This window comes from Talpa occidentalis, unplaced genomic scaffold, assembly GCF_014898055.3.
Source record: "Talpa occidentalis isolate TD23 unplaced genomic scaffold, MPIMG_talOcc4v2.1 talOcc4.9, whole genome shotgun sequence".
Lineage (NCBI taxonomy): Eukaryota > Metazoa > Chordata > Mammalia > Eulipotyphla > Talpidae > Talpa > Talpa occidentalis.
In genome coordinates, this window is record NW_023605305.1 from 72,666,556 (window position 1) to 72,693,770 (window position 27,215).

At 44.8% G+C, this 27,215-nt stretch overlaps 2 protein-coding genes across 5 annotated transcripts in view; both read right to left on the reverse strand.

Moving 5' to 3' along the window:
* MAPK9 (mitogen-activated protein kinase 9) overlaps positions 1-14,863 on the reverse strand; it is a 51,798-nt gene extending 36,935 nt beyond the window's left edge. For 2 of the 4 annotated variants that reach the window (XM_037500557.1, XM_054691881.1), the window contains exons 1-2: positions 14,639-14,863; positions 800-971 (exon numbers count right to left, since the gene is read on the reverse strand). In XM_037500557.1, coding sequence (XP_037356454.1) covers positions 800-921 — 122 coding nt within the window. In that variant the 5' untranslated portion in view covers positions 922-971; positions 14,639-14,863. Of the gene's footprint in view, positions 1-169; positions 375-799; positions 972-14,638 lie in introns of those variants that run through there. The other 2 variants (XM_037500561.2, XM_037500560.2) reach the window with 2 other exon arrangements.
* Positions 14,864-20,147: 5,284 nt separating this feature from the next.
* The window catches only part of GFPT2 (glutamine-fructose-6-phosphate transaminase 2), a 44,825-nt gene continuing 37,757 nt past the window's right edge, over positions 20,148-27,215 (reverse strand). Inside the window, exons 17-19 of the mRNA XM_037500556.2 lie at positions 25,901-26,068; positions 22,808-22,969; positions 20,148-21,039 (exon numbers count right to left, since the gene is read on the reverse strand). Of these exons, the coding sequence (XP_037356453.1) occupies positions 20,995-21,039; positions 22,808-22,969; positions 25,901-26,068 (375 nt within the window). The 3' untranslated portion in view covers positions 20,148-20,994. The remainder of the gene's footprint in view (positions 21,040-22,807; positions 22,970-25,900; positions 26,069-27,215) is intronic.

The following is a 27,215-nucleotide window of genomic DNA, read 5'->3' on the forward strand; positions in this document are numbered from 1 at the left end:
CATTGGATAATTAGCTTCACCAGTTTCTTTTAGATGCAATGACAATCTTGTTTTTATTAATCCAAAAAATAAAAAAGATAAAGAAAAAAGTTCTGCCCAGAAAAATAAGGGATAAAAAGTTTGGGAAGTGCTGATAACTATAATCTAGAAAACATGTGAAAAACTTTACCTTGAGCTGGCCAGTGATGTCGCGGCAGCTGACTGTCTTACCATGCAAGAGACTAAGGTTCAGGGTCAGACCAACGGTTCTGACGTCCTGGGCTGGACACATGGTTGAAGTGAGACACCAAGGAAGAGACGGCCAGCCCAACCCCTCACACAGCATCCCTTCCTGGTTAATCCATGGGGTGATAATGACACTGACTGGCCTCATCCTGCCAATGAAGGGCAAGACACTGCAATGACGGCGCCTAGAAATGAATAGGAGTGATTGGGAGTAAAAGGGGGAGGGGGAAAGGTGGCCAGGATGAAGAAATGAATAAAACTCCAAATTTCTGTTACAACTCACTGTCATACTTATTATCACTCTGCTATCATAATGACGGGGAGGGGGGAGGGCAGGGGGAATGGAAAAGAAAAATGAAGAAAAAACAAAGAAAAGTAAAAAAAAAAAACACTACCTATTTGAATTTTGGGCTTGTAACTATAATCTGACTACATATAACTAAAGCAAGAGGTTGATTCAGTTTAGCTCATAAACCTATTGTAAAGAAGAATATTTTTATCAAGCTTCTAAATTCTGATTACTTTTAATTACAAAGGAAACTCAGTTCAAACTATTGAAACAGACCATACTTACCAAACAATTCCTTGGGCCCCAGAGCCAATTGGTTTCAACTGTTGGTAACGTTTTAAGACAGTGAAAGTTGAGTCTGCCACTTGCACACAGTAAAACTGACTATCACATTTACTGTCACTCATGATGTAGTGTCATACAATACTCCAGAGAGCTGGTTACAATCCTCAGATTCCTGAAAAGAAAAACAGAATGAACATACATTCTTATTGAAATTATACAAGCAAAACTTAATAGTATTTCAAATTTATATTTCACTTAATAGTATTTCCAATATATAAGATAAAGAGGCTCTCAGTTGATAAACTCAGTTTGACCAAGTTCTAAACTTAAGCAACATACCAAAAATACAAAGACATTTCAGTGGTATAAGACCATTACGAAAGAAACAGACTTTGAGCCCCTGCCTTTAAGTGACCACATTTCAAGAGACTGGAATAAAAGTAACAAACTTTGGAGAAAATAATTTATACATTTTTATTAGCCATGACAACACTACGTCTGTATATACGATTCTCGTAAGCTTAATTCCTATGGAACCAGATCATACTATATTGTGTCAACCAGACAGGGAGGCACTGTTTCAAAATTATCATGTCTGTAATTCCTGTGGAAAAACAAATGGACCAGTCTTCTGGCAAGTATACAAACTCAGGTTAAAGTGATGAGACAGAAGCTAAATCCTAAGTGAAAGTGATTGAAAAGGGGAAAGATTAAAGAAGAGTCTGCACTGTTTCATGCTATATATATTCACAGTGGAGTTACCATCTCCTCAGAGTGGGTCCAGAGCTGACCTGCATCCCTTTATCACTAGTGGACTTCAAAACAGATATTGCAGACATAGAACTCTGTCATTATCTACAGCATGGAGATTCACCATGCTTATCCACAAGGAATGAGTAAAACTGGCAGCACCCAGAGCCCTTTCTGTAACTTAGGCAGAAGGCTGAGATTCCTGCTCTCAGAAGCCTGCATGATTTTAAAACAGAAAACAAATTGGCAGGAAACAATATTTACTTGGTTCCCTGGCTTGTCTGATTAAAAAAATTATTGAAACACTATTTGTTTTGGCCTTAAAAAACAAACTTAAAATGCAAACAATAAAATCATAAAGGTAAACATTTCATACGTTTAAAAACATAGAATTTAGGGTTTATTCCACAGCTCCAGCAAATTACTGCTTGTTTGTTCCATCATCTAATATTTAATGTCTATCCAATGAGTTTTTATGGGTGAAGATTTGTATTTCAACACAATGATGTCTAGGATTTTCATTAAATAAAGGAAAATTAACAAGCCTAAAAAAGAATTTAAATCAAATGAAGTTTCTCCACCTGACCACTGATTCATGCTTTGTAATCATTTTCAGGGCAGTGGCCATTACAAGCATGCTAGAAGAGGCTCTGGAAGGCCAGTTCTGCACTAGCTGCAACAACACACTATTCACTAAGACCCACACAGTACGATCAGCAGCCCCATGTTACACTATGAGCTCAATAGCCTGGCCAAGCCATGCTGCTCTGAGCTGCGATGAGGGTGACAGGCCTTCAGGAGGTTGTGGGCAGGTCTGTTTTGTTTGGCGTGGCACCCTGAACTGCTATGACAGGACAATAGCATGAGAATTCAATAATGCTTTGCATAATAATACAGCATCTAAGGAGTCCCTCACAATGATGCTGCTCCATTTTACTGACATCTGAAGGAACAGGTAAAGGTTAATTTATTTATAGACAATTCAAACCAACATTTACAAAATACCTTTGTACAAGAAAGTGGAGAGCCTTATAGGAGATATAGCAAGATCAGCTAGAACCAGTTTTGAAGTAGCGCATAATTCACCATTTGGGGGAGAAGTATGAGGAATATGTCTGTTATCTCTATTGTACTACAAGTTACAATGAGATAAGGGCCATAAGCAAAATGGCAAAAAAAAAAAAAAAAAAAAAAAAAAAAAGTCCTATCCACTAGCAGGGTCGCAGAAGACAAGAAGAGCTTCAAGGAGGAGATGGCCTCCACCATGGACTCTTTTGCCAAAGACAGACAGTAGAGGCAAGGAGCTCAAACATGTGTTCAGACATGGTGAACTTCTCAGCTTGACTAGCGGGGTGTAAGCACAAAGAATCACAGGCTCTGTATAAAGGCAGGTATTTGTTACAACCTACTGTTTCTTATCGCTATTATAATACACCAGTAATGCCCATCTTTCACACAACATTTCCTGAACATCACTGTGGACAAGGGTCTGTGTCAGGACAGGCAGAGCGCCTACCTTCAGAAAGCTTACAAAGAGCGTACCCTTAGGGAGAGACCCAATGCAAGGAGAGTTTTAACCCAGAAGGATGGAGAAATTTGGGGTTGGTGAAGAGAAACAGTGTGTGAGAGAGGCAGAGGTGCCTTCCAAAGTCATATGAGATTTAGTTTCGCCAATAGTGGGGGAAAGCAGTTGGAGAGAGAAAAAAAGGCCAGATCACCACGGTCCTGCAAGGCTACTTGGAGCCATCTGGACCTGAATCTGAGGGCTGTGGAGCCATCAAAGCACAAGTAGCAAATGCTGTGACTTGCTTGGCAGAGAGTTCATGCAAGACGTTCAGAAAGGGATGGATTCCAGTGGGTGAGGCTGGAGAAGGGGAGATCTGGCCAAAAAGCGGCATGATAGTGACACCCGGGGAGAAGAATGCACGGCTTGGCTGCTTTGATCAATGCTTGATGAATGAAATGCTTTAATCTAAAATCTCTTTGTCCAAGAATGGAGGTTCTTATAGAATTCCTCTCTTCCTCCCCACCCCATACTGGAGTAAAATCTACATGTTCTATAAGTAAATATTGGGCAGGAGAAACAGTCCCACAGTTCAGAAAAGTCTAAAAATTTTTTTCTCTACCTCTTGTATTTTTCTGGGGATAAGCATTTCAGGAACTGGAAATATATTAAATTCTGATTAACTTTCTAAATAAAAAAGTTTTAATTTTAACTACAGCTTTATATGGTTATAAAATTTTAAAGAGGGAAAGAACAGTAGAGAGGGTATATAGTCTGAGCACTGTGGGGACATCGATACCATTGACTTAGTTCTCCCAGTAAACATTTCCTGAGAGCCTCCAGTGTTCCCAGCATGGGGTAGATGCTACTGACAATATGCTAACCAGGCAAACCCTTCCCTCAAACACCAACAGAATTCTTATCACACCAAAGAGAGTGTCCTACAGTATGCAAAGGTTGCTGGCAGGAGCCCAGCAGAGTGTGTCCAGGAGAGGAAAGAAGCAAGCGGAGGGAGTGTGTGAGAGATGGAGCTAAAGGAAGCAAGAACTAAGTACAAATCAAGTACCAACCGGTTGCAAGGAAACAGGTACTTTCATACATGCCACGGAGGATTGTAAATTGATAAAATCTTTTTTGAAAAGAAAACAGATAATATCTACAGAATTTTTTTTTAAGATTTTATTTTTTTAAATATTTATTTATTTATTTATACAAGCACTGGGTACAGTCAGAAGCGCGGGAGGGCGAGAGAACTCACCAGAGCCAGAGCGGGGAGCAGAGCAGGCAGAAGGACCGAAGTACACTGCTGAGGGGAGCAGCGGGTGGCAGAGAGGTCTGGGCGCCATGTGGGACCCTCCTCTGGTGGCCGGGGAGCAGCCGGGGATCGAACCGGCGCTGGGGCAGCCTCGCAACCCGGCGCTCAACCGCTGCGCCACTGGGGAGGCCCTGGAATTTTTTTTTTTCTAATGAAAACATTTAAATGCATCTTACTCCTAACTTGGTAACTACAATTCTATAAATATGTCAAAATATTTGTACAAGGACGTTTGTTGCATTTCTAACTGGCAAGGTTATTTCTATAACATAAAATGTACATTGTACATTGATTGAACAAATTATGGCATAAAAGTACAATAATGCCACTTAAAAAAGTGCAGAGTTTTTGTACTAATATAGGAAGATATGTACAATATGTAAAGGAAACAGCAAGTTAGAGCATAGTGCACATAGTATATGGCAATCTATGGAAACAAGCACACACCATATGCTAGCAAGTGCACAGACAGTGGGAAAAGAAACATTCACTCTTGCCATTATTACTTTCTATTTTGTGTATTTTATTTATTTATTTATTTATTTATTTATTTATTTATTTATTTATACAAGCCCTGGGCACAGTCACAAGCGCGGGAGGGCGAGAGAACCTACGAGAGCCAGAGCGGGGAGCAGAGCAGGCAGAAGGACCAAAGCACACTGCTGAGGGGAGCAGCGGGCGGCAGGAGAGGTCTGCGCGCCATGTGGGACCCTCCTCCGGTGGCCGGGGAGCAGCCGGGGATTGAAACGGCGCTGCAAAGGCTGCGGGCAGCTTCCCAACCCAGCGCTCAACCGCTGTGCCACCGGGGAGGCCCTCTATTTTGTGCTTTTTAAGTAACATTACAAAAGTTTAAAAAAAAATCACCTTTTTAAAAAAAGATTTATTTATTTATGCATACAAGAGCTGGGGTACAGGCCAGAAGTGCAGGGGGTGAGAGGATTGACCAGAGACAAAGTGGGGAACAGAACAGGCAGACCAACTGAAATACACTGCTGAAGGGAGCAGTAGGCGAGTCAGGAGAGGTCTGCTCCGCCATGTGGGTAGCTCCCTGGCCGGGGACTGAACTCATGCTGCAGAGGTTGCAGACAGCTTCATAATGTTGTGCTTAATCCCTTTTGCCTCCAGGGAGGCCCTAAAAAAAAATCACTTTTAAGTGAAAAGCTGCAGAATGGTCAATCTGACACCCATATGGAGGACGAGTCTCTGTCAGATGGACTTGGGCAGGAGAGTGGGCCAGGCCCTCAGCTGTGTGGTTGTGAAAGCTCTCCTGACAACCCACAGGTGTGCAGCACTGTGCCCACTCTGTAAAATGAGGAAGCAGCTTGGACACAGTAAGGTAGGTGCCCACATTCCCTCTGGGAAGTGGCAAGGGCCATATTTGAATTTTGGTGTTTCACTGAAATATTCATGTTCTTCCCAATACAACACTTGAATATCTCTCCATTTTATTTAGAAAGTGAAGTACAGCTGACCAGGACCAGCCAGTAAAAGACAAAGGCCTTCTCATTTCACCCTGCTAGCTCAGCCCTACCAAGACACTTTTTCTTCTTCTGATGGACCTATAGACTCAAACCTTTAATCACACTAATGCTTCAGAATATACAGGACATGCAATATTTGAATTAAACATTGGGATTAAAAGCAGATTTTCAATTACCTTCTTTGTTTCAATACTTGCTGAAAATTTTAATCAAATTATTCTTTCCCCCCTTTAATTCTTATTAAAAATAGGATAGCACAAAAACTTAATCTTCATAGATAATCAGGAACCTCATAGCATTTCAGGGCTATCCTTCTGAACATCAGTTCTTAAACTACAGGATATACAATACATAGTAACAACTGGTATTTGATGATCATATCACCCACCAATGGATCCTGAGGAGCTAGCAGGGATTCTTCCCACCCCTATCTTGCAGGCACTTAGACCTGTCCATTCTCCCCTTCTCCAGCCCTGAGGCCCAGTGCGCTAGATATGACAACCTTTTTATCATTCCTTGGCCACACTGACACCCAAAGTGCTCTCCTAGCCTGTTCCTGTACCTCCAAACCACTGCACAAATGACACTTCAGAAAATGATCTGTACACATGAAAACTTGTACCTAAATGATCACAGTGGTTATATTTTTAATAGCTCAAAACTGGGAACAATCCAGATGTTGATGTACATCCATACCACGGAACAACACCCAATCATAAAATGACTTAACTATTGATACATGCAACTGGGATGGATCTTAAAGTTGCTATGAAATTTTAGTGAACAACAGTCAATTTCCAAAGATCCATACTATATAATTCCACCTATATACATGCTTGAAATGACAAAATTATAGAGATGCAGAGCCATTACTAAAGGTTCTACATGTAGCCAGGAAGTGTGAAAGGTGGCTATAGGACAAGTGAGTTCTTTGCGGTGATGAAATTGCTTCTTATCTTTATTGTGGTGGTGGTTATACCAACCTCCCCATGTGGTGGGAACATACATATTACCAACACCTGGTTTTGATGTACTAGAGTCATGTAAATATATAATCACTGGGGGAAACTGGGTAAAGTATGCATGGGATTGATGTGAATCTACAATTAGTTCAAAACAAGGAATTAAAGAGAGGGGGAGATCTGTTGGAATATACTGTTCTCTTGTTTAAATTTCAACAGCGATTGTCTCTCTTGAGAGTAAAATGACAATCCTTAGCACAGCAGAGGAATCAGCATGCCCCCTCTTAAGCGATATCAAACCACGTGGGACTGGCAGCAACAAAGGCTACTGCACACCTTCGGGCCTCTCTGTGTGAACTGTTCCATTTGCCAGAGATGACTTCCCTCTCCCTTTTGTTCTCCTCATCTACCTTCATCCTCCTCAAACCCCAGTTCAAGCACTCCTGTATAGTTTCCTCTGTAGTCAACCTGCATTGGGCACACCCTTTTCTCCCCAGCACAACCTCTATTTATTTTACATTTTATTACAAGTCTATCTCTGCTTCGGTCTATGAGCAGAAAGTGTGCCTGATTCATTTCTCAATGCCCTACTAATTATACAGTGGATGCCCAGTAAATGCTACAGGTAAACTAAGCGGGAGGATAAATGTGGTAAGGCAGCACAGAGCAATGGTTTAAGATTAGGATTCTGCAGACAGGGCAGTGGGTCTGTAATTTATCAGGGTGATGTGGCCATACTTAACTGTAAGTGGGGAGAAGCACAGAATCCATCTCAGACAGCCAACACCATGTCCAACATAGGTAAGAATTCAATGTCAGCTGACAGAGATTTCCATATTCATGCTATTTAGTGCTTCCCCAAACTGGTTAGCCTTCTGAAAAGGTGAACTAGGATCTATTATGTGCAAATGCTTACTAGATCTAGTAAGTACAAACAAGGCTAATAGTGGATGAGTATCTCTGTAAAACACACAACAGACAGAAGGCAAATACACAGAACTTACTATACATTCTAGGGTGCAGCAGGCAGATGTTTCAAGAAAATTTCTGAAGATATCTGCATCATAACATAGAGCTAATGTATTTGTTTCTGAGAGTAAAGAATTGGTGAAGCAGATTTTGATTTCCAGAACCAGAGGTGGATTTATTACCTGGCCTGCACCCTCACACCTAGATATGCTAAAATTGAACTAACAGCAGCATCAGTTTAGATACATAATATTTAAACAAGCTAACTAATTAAATCACTAACAGTTCTATAGGTATACACAAGCAGACCTGTTTTATTGTGCTTTGCTTTACTGCATTTCAGATACTGGCACTTTTTACAAATTGAAGGTTTATGGTAACAAGTCTATTGGTGCTATTTTCCCTACAGCTCAGATGATGGTGAACTAGGATGTGATGCATTTTTTAGCTATCAAGTATTTTTAAATTATAGTATACATTTTTAAGACAATGCTATTTTACACTTAATATATTACAATATAGTATAAACATAACTTTTACGTGCACTAGGAAACTAAAAACTGTGTGTGACACACTTTATTGCAATGGCGTGGAGTCAAACCCACAATATCTTGGAGGTATGTGTGTATGTGTGTACATAGCTAAATAAATAAATGTGTGCACCTATGTGTGTACATAGCTAAATAAATGTGTGTATGTACATAGGTACACACATTTATTTATTTACACACTTTTATTTTAAAGAAAAGAAGTTATTTTCAAAACAATCATTCTTTTTTAATTATCCTTTCCTGTTGCAGCATTCTGAAGTAGGAGTGATAAAAATGTTTCTTTTCTTTTTTTACATTTCTTTTTTAGGATTTATTTATTTATAAAGAACCGCGGCACAGGCCAGATGTGCAGGAGGGTGAGAGGATTCACCAGAGACAGAGCAGGGAACAGAACAGGCAGATTGACTGAAATACACTGCTGAGGGGAGCAGTGGGCACGACAGGACAGAGGTCTGCCTCGCTGCGCTCAACCGCCTGCGCCACCAGGGGAGGCCCATAAAAATGTTTCTTAAACAAATGCCAAGTGCTTGGTACCCTGGCCTATGGAAAGACAAACTTTTAGCATACCACAAAATGGTGGCTTTCATTCTGTTCATTCTCCTAATAACCAAATAATTCACTGATAGAAATATTTCAAATTACAACTTTAGACCAGGCAAGAACCTATTTAAAATAAAGGGGGTTAAATTAATGTCTCACTTTTGAGGAAGAAATAAAACATCTAATTTGTAATCCATATGCCCTTAGAATCTATTTCTAGTATTCCTAAAAAGCTTTTGGAGCCTCCCTGGTGGCACAGGGGTTAAAGGCAGCACTATCAAGCTATTGCCAACCACTACAGCAAGAGTTAGGTCCCCAGCCAGGGAACTAACCCACATGGTGCAGCAGACCTCTCCTGCCTCACCTGCTGCTCCCCTCAGCAGTGTATTTCAGTAGATCTGCCTGTTCTGCTCCCTGCTCTCTCTGGTGAATCCTCTCACCCTCCCCATCTCTGGCTTACACCCCAGTTCTTATATGCATAAATAAATAAATTTAAAAAAAAATAAAAAGTTTTAAAGTATGTAATCTTTAACTTAAAAAAAAAATTACTGAGGTAAAATTTGCTGGGGAGAGGATTGGAATGTTTTATGGGACCAAAAACAAACAAACAAAAAACGCAAACAAGCATTAACACCAGTGAAATAGAAATAAAATTTGTTGAATTTCATCTTCAAATGTCTAGGAATTCCTATGTTAAAGTAATATGCTATAAGGAATTCCTATGTTAAAATGGTACCAACATTTTTCAAAAAGGATTTGATGCACTGGTTAAAATTTTTCACTTGTAATTCAAAGGTCAATAAAAATCTGAAAAGATCCACACACAGATCTTTTTTTTTTTTTTTTTAAGATTTATTTATTTATACAAGCACTGGGCACAGTCAGAAGCACAGGAAGGCGAGAAAACCCACCAGAGCCAGAGCGGGGAGCAGAGCAGGCAGAAGGACCAAAGTACACTGCTGAGGGGAGCAGCAGGCGGCAGGAGAGGTCTGCGTGCCACGTGGGACCCTCCTCCTGTGGCCGGGGAGCAGCTGGGGATCGAACCGGCGCTACAGAGGCTGCAGGCAGCTTTGCAACCCAGCGCTCAACTGCTGCGGAGGCCCCCCACACAGATCTTTTCTAAAAAATAAGTTCATGTTGCACAAAAGATATATAAACTTGCCCCTAATGAAGCAATGTAACAGTGGTGGGAAATGTCACAGATGGAGCCTAGACTACCGGCCACTCTATGGAAAAATGCACCCCCCCCAAGAAAGGCACCCCAAATCTTACTAAGACTTTTATAGATCCAGCTGTGAATTTTCAAGAAATACAGAGGAACACATTAAATTACATTGGACAGATGCAATCAGTAAAATCCCAACAACAGAAAAGCTACAGAACCACCCAATGGATTTAAAGAATAAACTACAGGGAAAACAAAAAACAGGAGGAAATCTATAGATTAAAAGAAATTTAAAAGTCATATTAAAACTCGTTGCTTTTATAATACTATCATCTACTAATTTTCTTTATACTTCACTGATTTTTTTCCCTACACACACACACACACACACACACACACACACGGATTGTTCCTTGTTTATCCATTATCTAAAACATACAGGCCAACTGGAAACTTGAATATTAACTGGTTATTTGATGATATTAAGGAAGTATTATTTTCTCAACTTTATTTTTTTTAAAGATTTATTTATTTATGCATACAAGAGCTGGGTACAGGCCAGAGATGCGGGGGTTGATTCACCAGAGACAGAATGGGAAACAGAATAGGCAGATTGACCAAAGTACACTGCTGAGGGGAGCAGCGGGTGAGTCAGGAGAGGTCTGCTTTGCCATGTGGGTTTCTCTCTGCCTGGCCAGGGATCGAATTTGTGCTGCAGAGGCTGCGGATTGCCTCATAGTGTGGTGCTTAACCCCTTGTGCCACCAGGGATGCCCTGTTTTTTCAACTTTAAAAGGGTTTTTATCTTTTAGAAACACATAGTGAAAAAAATCTGTGGATGAAATGACATCATATCTAGAATTTGCCTGAAAATAATATGGGCAGGTCTAAGTGGATGAGGTGAGGAATGAAACAAGATTGGTCAGGTGTTGGCAACTATTCTGATTACAGGTATGCCCTGCTTTTTGAAAGTTTGCTTTATGAAATATCTAAATTAGTACCAGTTTTTGATAACTAAAAAACACCTTAATTCTATGATAAAAGGCAAAAGGTGAAAAGTGATCATTTCTTTGGCTATGAGCTGCTCTGGAAGCAGCTTGTGATCAGAGCAACTAGGGGTCCCATTAATCTCCGTTCCCCAGAACCACTTTACACAAGCTGTGTATTTATTACAGCATTTCTGTTTTGACTATATGCTTGTGTTATTTTAGGTTTAACTTACTATGTAGTAAGATTTGGCAGGTTATTTTTTGTATCTGGGATTGCTCAAAATTTTTTCCATGTAAATTAATGTAGTTGCTCCTTTTCTTTGCACTATTTTGCAAGGGCTTCACAGGGATGTTCTACTTACAGGTGTGTGTGTGTGTGTGTGTGTGTGTGTATGTGTGTATGTAATCCTGTGTGTTGTTTAAAATCCCTGCAATAAACAGTTACAATAAAGACATGCTGAAATTAGTTCACGAAATCACGAAAGACCATACAATTCAATTATTTTTAAGGAAAATTATGTAAAAATGTTACCTTCTTAACCAGGAGTTAAATATAAGTACATATTTAGACAAAAAATAGCTGCCTTACAACTGAAACAATAGTGTTGAGTAAAAAATATGGTTTTTGTGGGGCCTCCCTGGTGGTGCAAGGGGTTAAGTCTTGGCACTATGAAGCTATCTGTAGCCATTGCAGCATGAGTGCGATCCCCAGCCAGGGAGCTGACCCATATGGCGCAGCAGATCTCCCCTGTCTCACCTATTGCGCCCCTCAGCAGTGTATTTCAGTAGATCCACCTGTTCTATTCCCTACTCTGTCTCTGGTGAATCCTCTCACCCCTCACACCTCTGGCCTACACCATAGCTCTTGTATGCATAAATAAATAAAATAAATCTTTAAAAAAAGCATTAAAAATGTGGGTTTTGTTTTTTACCTTCTGCATCATGAAAACAATAGCTTTGCTCACTTTTAATTGCTTCATCTGACACATTATTGAGAAAATTAAGACTTTTAAATAAATTGAAGTCTACATTTTTAACATTTGTGTAGGGGGTCAAGTAAACATTTAAATCTGTCAAAAAATTTAAGTTTGGGCACCCTGGAAATTAAATTCCCAGGAAACTCAAAACTGTCCAGAAGACTGCCAAAATAGATGTATTTCTTAACCCTGAAGGATCAAAGGAGAAAAAAAAGAGTAAATGAAGGAAAATGTTACCTAGATTGGATGTTGTTCTTCTAGAACAAATTAAAAGTCAAGATCTAAGGGACTCACAAAGGAATGCTGAATTTAGGGAGATCTGGGTTCAAATTTCACTTTCTAGCTCTGTGCTCTGAACTTTGAACACCCATTTTTGCCTCTGTAGATATGGGTTTCTATAAGAGGGTTTTTACTAATTATCACAGGCTCCAGTGACAAATTATCTTTTTTTTTTAAAAAGATTTATTCATTTATACAAGCACTGGGTACAGTCAGAAGTGTGGGAGGGTGAGAGAATTCACCAGAGCCAGAGCGGGGAGCAGAACAGGCAGAAGGGCTGAAGTACACTGCTGAGGGGAGCAGCGGGCACGGCCAGAGAGTTCTGCGTGCCATGTGGGACCCTCGCCAGGCGGGTGGGGGGGGGGGTGGGGTGGCGGGGGAGGGGTGGTGGTGGGTGGGGGGGCCGGGGGATAGAACCGGCGCTTCAAGAGGCTGTGGGCCGCTTCAACCGCTTCAACCGCTGTGCCACCAGGGGAGGCCCTCTGGCAACAAATTAAAATGATAGTACCTGGATGACAAATACTGCCTAACTCTCCTGGCCTGGGGCTACCTTTCTAGCTAATTGCAGCTCTTCCCTCCTACATGCGTCCTGGAGGTTGAGAATCCTGCAATCAAGTTGAATGAGGTCTGTATTTTGCTTGGCTCACAGCAATAAAATTTTGAATTAGTTACTGCCAAAATCTAAAAATCAGGAGAGTATAGATTCAAATTTAGAGTTCTGGCTTCTTTTGAAAAATGTAGGTAAGGTCTGGTCCCCACCACTCTGTGAGTCCTCTTATACCTTCTCCTCCAGGCTGATTCCAGAACCCACAATGGTGTAAAGTCCTTCCTTGACTCTGCCCTTTCCCACTTCAGTGCTTCTCCCTGCCTGGCAAATTTCTCATCACCCTTCAAGGCCCAACTCCAGCACCACCTGTCACCTCCTCCACATTCCCCTGGCACAATCCCTCCTCTCTACAGCAAGCAGCAAGTGTCACACTGTCCTGGAACTGTCTACATGTTTGCCTTTTCAATTGTGCTCTGGGGTTCTCTAAAGGAAAGGACCCTGTTGCTATCTATTTTTTATCCTCAGAGATGACCAGAAAACCTGACCTAGATAATAGAGAATTCAATAAATGTCGCCTGAATATATGGAGGAAAGTCAGAGCTAAACCATCATAAAAATGTAACATTCTGTATCACAGTTTGTTCTGACAGTTACTAAATAAAGAGGTCAAGGACAAAAAAAAATTTCACAAAATGAGAACGAGCTTCCATTTGCTTACAAGTTTCACAAGTTACTCAGAAGTCATAAAGTGAACAGATAAAACAGAGGCAGCAGACAGGCAGGTTATGCATGTATTCTACTGAATTGATATTACTGAGTACTAACTGTGCTTTCTAAGGACTGGGGATAAAGTAGGGGAAAATCAGACAACACCTATTTTCACAGAGCTACCTCCTAGTGGGGGAGACAAAAATATGCAGGCAAGTAAATAGTACAGTTTTGAATGAGAATGAATGACAGGGAAAAAAAAAACCATAAACAAAATAAAGAGAATGACTAAAGCAGGGACAAAAAGGGTGATCATGGAAGGAGATGAGTCGTCAGATCGGAAGAATGTCCAGAAGGAGTCAGCTGTGCAAAGATCCTACAGACAACTCCAAGCACTGGAAGCAGCAAGTGTAAAGGTCCTGAGGTAAAAGGGCTGCTTGTACTAGCAGGTGAGAAGATGGGCGGGACAGGAGAGCGCAGCTCTGGGTGCGGGAGTGGCAGGGCAGGTGGGCTGGGCTGGCTCTGGGTAAGCTGGGCACTGAGGATGCAATGACAAGGCACAGAGGAGCAAGGAGATGGGGGTGGGGGCTAGCTGGACAGGCAGGGAGGGGGTTCCTGCCACTCTCACACCAGCAAGAGGTGTTATCCCGCCCAAATTTTCACAAATGGGCCCTGGACTCCTGCCCAGGCGCTTTCACACACATTCACATAGCCTGACAACTCAGTCCATGAGGGTAGACATTTTCCCACTTTCCGGAGGGAAGAGCCGAGGGTTAGCACAGAGCCCAAGGTCTTGGGAGCCTGACTCCGATTTCCTGAGCATCGGGGGTGGGTGTGCAGCTGCGGGTCCCACAGTTGGGGGGTGGCGCCCACAGACCCCACGGCAGGTCTGCCAGAGCCAGGCCAGCGAGCGGACTCCCGGCTGCCGGCTGCTGACAGCCAGGCGGGAGGGGGCGACCGCCGCAGCCCGAAGGACCGGGAAGGCGGCCCGGCCCAGCCAGAGCCCCGCCCAGAGGCCGCCAACCCAGCGCCCTCCCGCAGACCCAGGCCGCGCGGCCTCCCGGCGCCCCTCCCCGCCGGGCCTAGCCCGCTGCCGGGCTCACCTCGCCTCCCCGCCGCCGCGCCAGGGGGAGAGGGCGGGCGGGCGGACTAGCGGCGATGCGCGTCGGCCGCTCGCGGCTCCGCTGCCCCGGGCTCCGCCGGACGCCCCGCCCCGCTCCGCGCCGCCCCGCGCCGCCGCCGCAGTGGGTGTGAGGGGCGCCGGGGCGCTTCGACCCTTCCGGTCCCGCTGCCTCCGCCGCCGCCGCCGCCGCCGCGGCGCCCCGCCTGAATGACGCGAGTGCTGGCCAATCAGTGCGCGGAGAGATGAGCCAGCGCGGCCAATCACGCCGGGGGCGGGCTGATGGAGGGCGGGGTGGGCGGAGCCGCGGTTCCGGGAGCGGGGTTCGGTGAAGGGAGCTTAGGCGCCCGGCCGAGCCTCTGCGCGCTCGCCGAGCCCGCTGTCTCTCTTGGGTGCTCGCGGCGCGGCTGCGGGACCCGGAGCCGAGAGGTGGCGGAGGGGCGAGCCGGCGGGACTGAGCCCAGTCTTTGCGGTTGCAGGTGCAGGCGGGCGGCGGCGTGGCCCCTGGAGGGTGACAGAGGGCTGCGGGCAGTTTGGGAGCGAGCCAGGGCGAGGGAGGCCTGGCCGTCCGCGTCCTGCACCCCCCTGTGATACCTTGAGAGAAGGGAGGCTAGGCAAGTGCCTTGAACTCCCTTGCTCCTGGCTAACGGGCTTGTAGCAGCGCGGTCAGGAGTCAGGGGTGGGGCTGGTATTGGAGGAGATGGCCAGTTGCAGGCCAGCATCCCCGGAGGGTCTGTGACGCGGAAAAGGAGGAGGATAGGCTAGTGCGGTAGGGGCACAGGTCAAGCCTCTTTTCTGTTCTAGTGCAGAAGGGCTGGGTTGTAGTAAGTGGGAGGAATGGAATGCAGTGCTGAGGGTCCCCTGGGGTCCTTGGACAGCTGACCTTTTGAGTCATCTCCCGCACCCCTCTGGATCCTTGGTAGGTTTTAGCAGGCCTGGGTTATGTGAAATGATGGGAGAAATCAGAGTCTTGATGCTGGATATGTGGCTAACCAAAATTAGAAGTAGGCAGGGAAATTAGAGACATTGGGGAAAAGCTCAGGGATCTGGGGTGAGAGTCGTGGGGGTGGGCTGTGGAGTAGCAGCCAGCACAGGATGCCAGGCCCACTGGATTATGGGGTGGGGTCTGAATTGTGGGGGAAAAGCAGGGCCCTGCAGATGGGGAGAGCATGGGATTAGGGGGCATGGAGGGTAGTGGCAGAATTTGGGATTACCCCAATCCAGACTGCGGACACTAGGATCTCAGAGGAGGGCTGGGATAAGGAAAGAATCCAGCCCCGTGTCCCCCTTAACCACCCTCCCCCACCTTGGCCACCAGAAAGACTTAGGTACCACCTCTGCTGGAAATTCTAGCTCCTGGTGTGACCTGTATTGAGGAGGGTGGCCCTGGGGCTCTTGCCCACACTCATCATCACCTCAGCTCACCTACCACCTGCCCCAGGTGCACAATGGAAAACAAGGAACCATAAATTGCCATTGTCAACGATTATGGGAAACTGGTAATACATGGTTGTCAGAGTCAGAGCTGCCAGCCATAGAATGCCTGGCTGAGATTAGGAAAGGCACCCATTCCCAAATATATTCCAGCCCTGAGTGTGAAGCATTCACCCTATGCTAAGTGAGTACCAAAAATCACATATGTGTGTGTGTGTATGTGTGTGTGTGTGTGTATATATATATATATATATATATATATATATTTCACACTGCGTTTTCTATAAGGATTCTACTTACTCCAGAGACACTGCTGCTTTCTGATTTATGAAATGGAATGGATATTTAAGGACCCAGAGGTAGGGTGACGGGGACTGGTTCATGCCTGCATAAGTACTCAGAATTTTGGTTAAGACTGACAAGTGAGAAGATCCTGCTTTGGGTATGCTGGGAACTGTGGGCAGGACACATGATCAGGACTGATGGCTGATTTGGCCTGCCAGCTGAGGAGAAGGAGGTGGCATTTTGACAGGAGGAAGGCCCAGGTGAGACTGGAGGCCAGCAGCAGTGTGCTGGGCCAGTAGTGTAGATGGAAGGGCAATCAGAAGTGAAGACCTGAATGCTATGTCCAGGGAACTGCAGGTCACCTGGGGGTGGGGGCTGGAGTAATGAGGACTTGAGGTGGACTGGCATTGCTCCCTGGAGGACCATGGACTGGCATTGTTGGCCTACTGGTGTGCCTTCTTCAGCCCAGGGAAATTTTGTTTATTTTTACATTGACTTAGTTGCCAACGTTTAAAAATTAGGAACTTTCCCTTGAGAAATCACAGTTGTTTTTTTCTTGGTTAGAAACCCTTGTCATGGACCGTCCACACTGCCAGAGGGCAGCACAGTGGGCAAGTGGTATTGAGTGGCTGGTGCCCCTTTAGGCCAGGCCCTGAGTTCACCACATTCCCCCACAACTGACTGTGATTTTACTCACCCCTTCCCAGCTGGCCCTTGGGGCATTTTGGGGTGGGGGTAAAGAGCAGCTGTTGGGGGTGTTAAGAAAGGAAGTGAGTGATGCGATTAGGTGTTTACGTTGGAATAATCACTAGGCACATGTGCTTTTAGGAATGAGGGGCTTAGGCCACAAGACCAATTAGTGGGTCATTGCAAAGTCTCTTCTGAAAGAAGATGAGGCCTATCCTGGAGCCATGGCACAAGTTTTAATAGGAAAAGGAACTGATTTTAAACCCTTAAGGCTTTAGGGAAATGCAAATTAATGCCATAATAAGTTGCCTCTTCATACCCACTAAGACAGCTATAATAAAGACAGTGTCTACTAGTGATGATGTGAGTTGTTGGAATTCTCAGACACTGCTGGCTGCCAGTGGGAAAGCAAAATGGTGTATCACTTTGGCAGTTTCTGACAACCCGGAACATATCATCCTAGCCGGCAATCCCATTCCTTGATATGTATGCAAAAGAAATGAAAACATGTCCACACAAAGAGCTGTACATGAGTTTTTTTTTTAAGATTTATTTATTCATGCATGTAAGAACCGGGGTACAGGCCAGATGTGCGGGAGGGTGAGAGGATTCATCAGAAACATAGCAGGTAACAGAACGGGCGGACTGACTGAAATACACTGCTGAGGGGAGCAGCAGGTGAGACAGGAAAGGTCTGCCGCAACTTGTGGGATTCTCGCATGCTGGCCGGGATCGAACCCGCACTGCAGAGGCTGTGGACAGCTTCACAGCGCTGGGCTCAACCACCTGTGCCACCAAGGGAGGCCTTGTACATGAGTTTTTATAGTAGCTTTATTCAAAATAGTCAAAGGCCCTCCCCGGTGGTGCAGCAGGTTGAGCCCAGTGCTGTGAAGCTGTCCGCAGCCTCTGCAGTGCTGGTCCATATACAGCTGGCCGGCCGGCAAGGGATATTCCCACATGGTGTGGCCGACTTCTCCTGTCTCGCCTGCTGCTCCCCTCAGCAGTGTATTTCAGTTCTTCTGCCTTTTCTGCTCCCTGCTCTGTCTCTGGTGGATTCATTCACCCTCCCGCGCCTCTGGCCTGTATCTCTGTGCTTGTATAAATAAATAAATCTTTACAAAAATAGTCAAAAACTAGAAACAACCCATGTGTCCATAATCTAGTGAGTGGATAAACACACTGCGACATACCCATACAGTGCAATATTACCTGGCAACAAGACTGACACGCTGACAAACACACAACTGGGTAGGTATACCAAAAGTGTAATGCTGAGTGAAAGACGTAAAAGCTAAGACTATCACCTCTATAAATTCCATGTATATGAAATTCTGGAAAAAGCAAAATCAGCTCAGTGGTTGCCCAAAGTCAGGCGGGGGAGGAGAGTTGCCCACAGGGGCTGTTTTGGGATGATGAGTATATTCTGTATCTTTAATTATGGCGGTTGTCCTATGAGTATGTTAAAACTCAGATCTGTGCACCTAAAAAGAGTGACTTAATGTATGTAAATTATACTAGTAATATATCAAGTAAACTTCATATCAGGAAAACCATCTGTTTAAGAGGTGGAATTGTCATGTCAAAGTGAGGAGGGGGTAGGGGTGGGGGAAAGGGAGTCGGGAAGGGAGCCATGGTTGTTGGCCTGGTGTTTGGAGTGGGCACCTCTGCCCTTGGCCTGCTCACCCTCATGTCCAGAGGAAGGCCCTTTCAATCCATACCTGTGCCACCTACCTGCTTCCTCCTTTCCCTTCACCTTCAGCTCTACAGCTCTGACTATACCTGGTTCCTTCTGAAGGACTGCCCCAGCCTCCCCTGCCCTTTGGTTCTGGCCATTCCTCTTCCTGGAACCTCTGTCCAGGAGGGCAGTGCTGCCCTCTCCTTGCATAGTCAGTGTGTACTTTGCCCTCTGTTTTCAGGAGTCGGCATTATATTGTCTGGGGATAGACAGAGTTATAAAGAAGATCGAGGAAGTCAGTAGTACAAAAGTTAGGCTGGTCATTGCCTCTGTAGTGTAAGGGATGAAATACATTTTTCTGGTTCTTGTCCACATGAAAATGTTCTAGCTAGTTTGTAGTCCCTTAAACTCAGAAGTTGTTTGGCCATGGTTTGGTCGAGAAGAAAGACACCATGGCAGGTATTTCCAGCAGGACTTACACCCTGGTTAGTTTGGGAGAAGGGCTAGAGGAAGGAGGTCAGAGAATACTGCTATAGCTGATTGGGTTCCTGTCAGTTTTCCAAAATTGGGATTTTTGGAGGTGCCACAGACATCTAAGTGGGTGAGTCGGGGAGTACCACCATAGTTAGTGCTTTGGTGCTATGGACCCTAGCAGGACCTTCTGTCTGCTGAAGTCATGCTTCTACCTGCCTGTCAGAGGAAAAATAAATAATATGATTTCTCAATGAATAATATTATTTCTAAACTATCTTCCAAACCTCCCATGAGTGCTTCTGTGAAATTTAACCTGGAAATATAATTCCCAGGTTTCCAACCTCTGTGTTAGGGAAGAACATAGAAGAGGGTGCAAAAATTGTCAAGCGGACCATGAGTAACCCAGAACAAGGGTGTGAGGAGATACTAGAGCACACAAGGCAATTAGCTGCAATGATGATACCATTCAAACTGCTGGAATTGTATTTTCATAGTCTAAATTGTAACCCCACAAACCTTCAGAACTCTGTTTATGGCTTTCTATCTTTCTGCCCGGTTGTACCAGTAAAATCAACGCCTGTAACTGCTCATGGGGGTTGGGGTGAAGCATGCTTTCATCCCTGTGTGCTGTGTTCAGGCTCAAGGCAACCATCTCAAACAGCATCACGGGGTCTGATTCCTTCTAACATCTGTTCTATGGACTCTCAGCCAAGAAGTCCCAAATCACCTTCATTTTATTCAACCCTGTAAAACAGCCCTCATTTTCATACTAGTAGCATGCAGGTCACCAGTATGTGTGTGGAGCGGGGGGGAGTTGAGAGGGGACATTTCACAGGGGACAGTGTCAGAGCTACTAACCAGTGGGGCTGCTCCCACCAGACATTGCTGAATCCCTGTTTGTCCAAATACACAAAAAGAATGAGATTATCAAAAAAAAAAAAAAAAAGCCAAATAAACGAGACGAAAAAATTGTACTGTCTTTATTGTTTTAAAATTGCATAGTACTTCGATTGTGCACGCTTTTAAGTAGAGGGCAAGGTAGCTCACTTGAAACTACTCTCTTGTGGGCTATTTCAAGCTGTTTTACTATGGGCAGGAGCAGAGACCAAAATGCTGCTTGGGTTTAACAAAGAGCCATGATCATTTTAACAGAAGCTGAAGAGTTGGAAGGATGAGCTGAGAATGAAATTGAGGGGGACTAAAGGAGGCATAGGAAGATGGCACAAGAGGCTTCTCTGATGTCAGGGGTCAGGACTCAGGAGGAGCCCAGAGAGTAAGGGAAGGGAGAAGGGAGGCCAGAGCGGCAATGCCTTGTGCTCAAATCTGAGATGAATGCCCCCTGCCAGGAGACTGGGTGCACTGACTGGGTAGCTGGGATGCTCTGTCTGGGCATTACCTCGGCCACAGAAAGCCACACACTAGAAAAATAACTTAAAAGCTATACAATTGTCATTATAAATATTTTGTATTTTAAAACTAGCTAATGTTGGTTAAAAAAGGTTCACAGTTGCTCTGAAGAGAGCTGTATCTCTATTGCACGGTAGTGAAAAAAGTCCGCTCTGATCCCCATATGTAAACAATGATTCCCTTCTCCTCTGGCAACTTCAGGAAACAGAGAAACAGTATCTGCTGTAAGCAAAGCACTTGGGTACAAGGCACATGAAAGCTGGCAAGCCCTATTGGATCTACTCGGAACACACAGAATGCCTGCATTTCCTTCCGTTTGCTGTCAATGGGTCTTGAACCAGACTGAAGATGGCAATGGTGTCCTCATGTTCCTGTTCTCATTCCACGGTTACAGACTTGGCCAGATTTCTGGGGAAGTCAACCTAAAACAAAAATAAATATCTTCTCAGGACTCCACAGAGCTCAAGAATATGCTGTAGCTTGAAACTATTATCAGACCAGGAAGTGGGTGCTCCCTTGGACCCTGCATATTGGGAGTGGTTCCATGCTCTAGAAGCTTCGTTGAAGTTTATAACATTTTGTTTATTCAATAAACGTTTACACTGCACCTTATATGTGTCATGTTGTGTTAACACTATAAAAAGGGTATGATTCATGCTATTAAAAACAACTAACTCAATTTTTACTGTTAAATAGTCACTTTTCTTAGAAGGATTCACACTAAATCTGTGAAATTTAGGGTTGGGGTTGGGAAGGAAATGTGACTGGGAATGGTTGATAAAGTGGGCTTCAATTTTATCTGCCATCTGTTTCTTTAAAAAAAAAAGATTTTATTTATGTGTAGAAGAACTGGGGTGCAGGCCAGAGGACGGAGTGGGGAGGGGAGCATGAGAGGATTCACCAGAGACAGTGGGGATAGAACAGGTGAATCTATTGAAATGCACTTTTAGGGGAGCAGCAGGAGAGAAGGTAGAGGTCTGCTGTGCCATGTGGGTAGCTTCCTGGCTGGGAATAGAACTCAGGCCATTAAGGTTGAGACTTAACCCATACATCACCAGGGAGGCCTCTGCCGTATGTTTCTTTTATAGCTTAAAAAAAGATGAAGCATGGCCTGCCTGGTGGCGCAAGGGGTTGAGACGCAATCTATGAAGCAATCCGCAGCCACTGCAGCACAAGTTCGATCCCCGGCCAGGGAGTTACCCACATGGCGCAGCAGACCTCTCCTGACTAGCCTGCTGCTCCCCTCAGTGGTGTATTTCAGTTGATCTGACTGTTCTGTTCCCCACTCTGTCTCTGGTGAATCCTCTCACCCCCCACACCTCTGGCCTGTACTCCAGTTCTTGTATGCATAAATAAATAAATCTTTAAAAAATTAAATAAAAAAGATGAAGCGTAACAAAATGTTAGCAAAGGTCAATTCTGGAATGATGTTTACATCATCATATATTTGGTATGTACTTTTTTTTTTGTATTGCTGTATATTTTTAAAAGCTTCACCCAATATAATTGTAATAAACTTCTATTTCTTGCACAATGAATTATATGTTCTTACACATTCATTAGTGAGCTCATAAATTGTTTTTTTATGGAACATAAATTGACAATATATATTAAAAGCCTCAAAATCATTTGCTAGTCTGAGGACAAATCTTAAATGTGGAATGGAGATATATGTATGAATGTTCACTGCAGTTGTTATATGCAGATGTTCCAAAAAATTAGAAAAGGTTTAATACTATAATAGGACACTGGCTAAGTAATAATTACATTCCATGTTATAAGGTTGTGGTGGAATACTATGCAGTGGTTAAATGTTGCTCATGACAAATTCATTTTGAGAGAAATTACTTATCAAAAGGAAGGTGTAAAATTTTATCTTTGATATAATCTTGAAAAAGACTAAATTCACATGCATGAGGATGTGAATTTAATAAAATATTTACTAAAATATTAAATTTGCTAATTAACATTACCTCTGGGTGATCAGGTTACCATTTAATGATAGGGTCTTTGTATATCTTATAGTTCCCAGAGGTTGTTTTCAGGGGGTATAAATTATTTCCAAAAGAGTTATTTTAAATAAGATTATTTCTCCTATGAATATTTACATCAGGTAAGTATTTAAGAACAAAAGGCAACCCTAGGGTTACATTTCTTCTCTGCTGGGTTAGGGGCGATTTTTAGACATACGTCATATCCTCGGAGAACAGCCAGGTGGAAGGAGAGAAGCTGCAGTGGGATCACACTCAGGATGCCCTGGAGACAATCTACGGTGTGCGGCAGTTCTATTGTTTTATATGCAAACTTGGAACTTTCAGTGTCATCCCTGGAGCAGAGTATAATCGGACGACCCTAAAGCAGAGCAATGTGGTCACAAAATGCAGATCCTTTCTTAAAGAAGCAATTTATCACAGCAGAATTTCTGAGAATGACATTATTGCAGTGATAAGAGCAATCTGTTTCTTGTTGCTGGAGTTAAGGGTGAGCATATATAGGGTCATGGAAAGGACAGTGTTTAATGCTTTCTGGTGTTTCTTCCCCTTCCCTGATAGGGTGATTGCCATCCTGCTGCAGTCATTGAGCTCCCATCTGTTAAGGACCTTCAATGTGCTCTGCAAAGGGCAGAACTCCTTACTCTAGTGGGGATCACAGCTGAGTGAGGAAAACAAAAATAAAAGCAAACCAATAAATAATGAATTTCAGATAAGTGTCTCGTAGGCACTGAAAGAGGGTAAACTTATTGAGAGACACTGGTGAGGTCTGTGATGACCTCTCTTAAAAGGAGATATCTGGATTGAGGCCTGAAAGATGAAAGACCTCCTTTGTGAAGATGTGTGGGGAGCATGGCAGCAGCTGGCTCAAGCTCATGGGTTTTACCGCCCTATAACATTATGGGCCCTCCCAAGATGGATCTGGGGGTATCACCCTCCCACCTCAGGGCAACAGGAGTGTAATACAGATCTTCCTTGACTCATGATAGGGTTACAACCTGATAAATCCATCATAAATGTTGAAAATATCATAAACTGAAAATGCACCTAATATACCCAGCCTTTAATGTGCTCAGAGCACAAGCATTTAACAAAAAGCCTATTTTTTTTTTTTTTTTTATTTGTTTGTTTGTTCGTTCGTTTTGTTTATACATGCACTGGGTACAGTCAGAAGCGCGGGAGGGTGAGAGAATTCACCAGAGCCAGAGCGGGGAGCAGAGCAGGCAGAAAGACCGAAGTACACTGCTGAGGGGAGCAGCGGGTGGCAGGAGAGGTCTGCGCACCATGTGGGACCCTCCTTCGGTGGCCGGGGAGCAGCCAGGGATCGAACCGGCGCCGCAGACGTCGCCGGCAGCTTTGCAACCCAGCGCTCAACCGCTGCGCCACCGGGGAGGCCCCAAAAAGCCTATTTTAAATTAAAGTGTTGACTCATGTAATTTATTGAATTCTGTACTGGAAATGAAAAACTGTGCAGATAAATGGTGAGTGATAGAGTGGCTGAGTGGGAGCTGAGGTTGCTACCTATTTACCTTCAGAAGAGGATAACATACAGTGTGTCATTAGTTGGTAAAGATCAAAACTCAAAATCTGAAGTAGGTTTCTATTGAATGCTTATTGCTTTGGCACCATCATGAAGTTGAGAAGTAAAAGAATTTGGCTGATCTCTGTCCCAGGCTCCTGGGAAGGGGCCTCTGGACCATAGGGCTTTCTAGAGTGATAGAAATGTCTGTTTTTCCTGGTCTACCACACCTGAGTTTATGCTGAGGTGACTCCAGGTAATTCAGGATGGGGCTGACCGTTCTGGAAAGATTCACCATGTGATTACAGGGTTGGGGTTTTGAGCCCATGAGATCAGCCTGACCTCCTGACCTCTCATGCTGGAGGCTGAGCCCAATCACATGACCAGTGATTGATGGTGATTATGAATGAGCATTCATGATGAGACCCCAACATAAACTGTGGCTGCTGAAACTAGCTCGGGGAGGTTCCCAGATATTCAGGGAGGTTCCCTGACATTCAGGAAGCATCCTGAAGACTGGGAAGCTTTGAGTTTTGAGGCCCTGGACCCACAAGTTTCTTCCTTTGGAGGGTCCTGATATGTATCCTGTCTAATAACCCATAAAAGTTACACAGTCGTGTACCGCATAATGATGTGGTGGTCCCAACAGGCTATATCACACAGCCTAGGTGTGTAGTGGGTTATATCATCTAGGTTGTGTTATTACACTCTGACGTTCGTACAACAAAATCACCGAATAATGCATTTCTCAGACTGTATCCCTATAGTGTTTTCCTGTGCTTTAAGAGGTCTTCTAGCAAATTATTTAACCCAAGGAAGTAGGGGGAAGTCCTGAATTTGTATCATGTTGGTGAGAAGTATGGTGGCCAGGTTAACTCCCAAGCCTGCAGCTGGTAACTAAAGTGAGCACTGAGTGTGGAGGACTGTGTCCTTCATCTGTGAAACTGCCCTAACTCTGGGTGGCAAATGTCAGAACTGGGCCTGGGCCTATCCACCAGAAGTACACCCTCCTGTCTCCAGGCTTGGGATTCAGAAGAGTTCAGGGCAAACTGGGTCACTGGGTGTAGGGTAAAGAAAATATCAGGCTTTTCTGCCCTCCCGCCATCAGGATAGATGATGGATCCTTGTCCTGAATGCATGCCTGATGGCGGGCACCTGGAATAGGGTGTGGGCATAGATGGGATTCAGGTAGATGGGATTCAGCTGAGCTAAGACTGTGCTTTTAAGGGCGGTGTCACGGGGGGACGCAGCAGCAGCAGCAGCAGCAGCAGCAGCAGCAGCAGCAGCAGCAGCAGCAGCAGCAGCAGCAGCAGCAGCAGCAGCAGCCGAAGCCGAAGCAGAAGCCGAAAGAGAAGCCGAGAAGCAGCAGAACGAACGCTAGAGAGCCCAGATAGAGTGAAGACTTGCTGGGGGCTGGGAGGCTGCACCCCTGCCTGCCATATGCCTGGTGAACCCCAATAAAAGACCTGCAAAACCACTGAGGACTCTGACTCCTCCTTTACCCGGTCTGCATGGGATCAGAAAACCTGCACTGTGGCCAGTTCCGGCCCTTACACTGGGTCTCAGTGGGGGCTTGCTGTCGGTATGGCTGCAGGCTGGTCAGTTCTTTTCCACATGTGTGAATTACTCTGCAGGGGACCAGGAGAGAGTGTGTGGTCACAGCTGCTCACTAGCAGGGCCATGCATAGCAGGTGTTGGCAGATAGTACATATGGTTGGCGTGTGCAGAAGACAGCAGGAAAGAGGTAGCCTCAAGTCAGCTAGGGGCTCTTACCTGGCGGGCTGTGACCTGCTGCAGGGCATTCTGGCATTTGGCAAAGCAGGGATCCTTCATGATGACCATGATGACAGGCATCTGCTTGTCAATCAACGCCAGAGGCCCATGCTTCAGCTCCCCAGCCAGGATGCCTTCTGAGTGCATGTAGGTTATCTCTTTAATTTTCTGGGGAAATAAGAGGTGGGACAACAGTCACACTAGGAAGAAAGGAAGTGGAGCAGATTAGCTGGGGGCAGGGAGCTGGGGGAAAGATGATGCTGAAAGGCAGGAACCTGAAGGCCTCGAGCAGATGGATGCATGGAGCATCCATCAACAGCACTGTGGGCAGCTGGCAAGGCCAGGGCAAGACATGAGGGCTGGCCACCGTTCAGGGCATGCAAAAAGCTCAGCGTGCATCTGGTATCCCCATACTGGCCCCTGGGAGCAGCCACCCCCTTTGGATGGACAAGACTACATCAATTTCCCTTTCATTCTCCATGCTCTGTAGCCAGACAATGGCCACTCCACAGCTATAATTTGTAATGATGGCATTGTACTGTCTAGATATGCCTCCATTCAATTATCTGATTAATCATTCCCCAAATTCTAGACCATTAATAACTTCCAAGGGGTTGCTCCCATTTACCTATCAAGCAAAAATCATACACGGCTGTTATCTGATTGTTTCCTAAGTTTAGAGAGATCCATGTTTATTTAGTGCCCATTAAAGCCACATCACTGAACTGTAAAATGTTGAAAAAAACATTTCTCAGCTCCCCTAGAACTATTTATTTGGGTCAGGGGAACACTGTCAGGAGTGTGGTTCCACCCTGGGTGCCCCAGACAGCTGGAGTGCCGGCCCCCAAGTGACCACAGTGAGGCCATTGACTTATGCCAGCAGCTGTGTAAAAACTTCTTTCTTTCCCCAAGGACCAACTTGGAGATGCAGCTGAATACGCATCTTTCATGGGCACTCAGGCCTACAGCTTGGCCCCCCACTCCAGCGGCAAAGCCAATGGGGCTGAAAGTGCACCCGCCCAGGTCTTACTTCTTCGGCACACCCTGAGAGGCAGCATAGCCAGTCCCTCAATTCCTGCGCCAGAGTCAGAATCTCCATTGGAAAGATGTGAAAGTCGGAGTTCATTACAGTGAAGCAATTCACAGCTTGTACTTCCCCACCCCACCCCTGGATGTGTCTCTCACCCCAGCTAATATTCTCTGAATGTTTCTTGCTCTCACAAGGAGAGCAGGGGAGCCAACCTGTGTCATGCTAGCTTGTCTGGGAACAAAATGCTGCCTCTTCTGTGACACGCTCTCCAGTTTACCTGGGTTG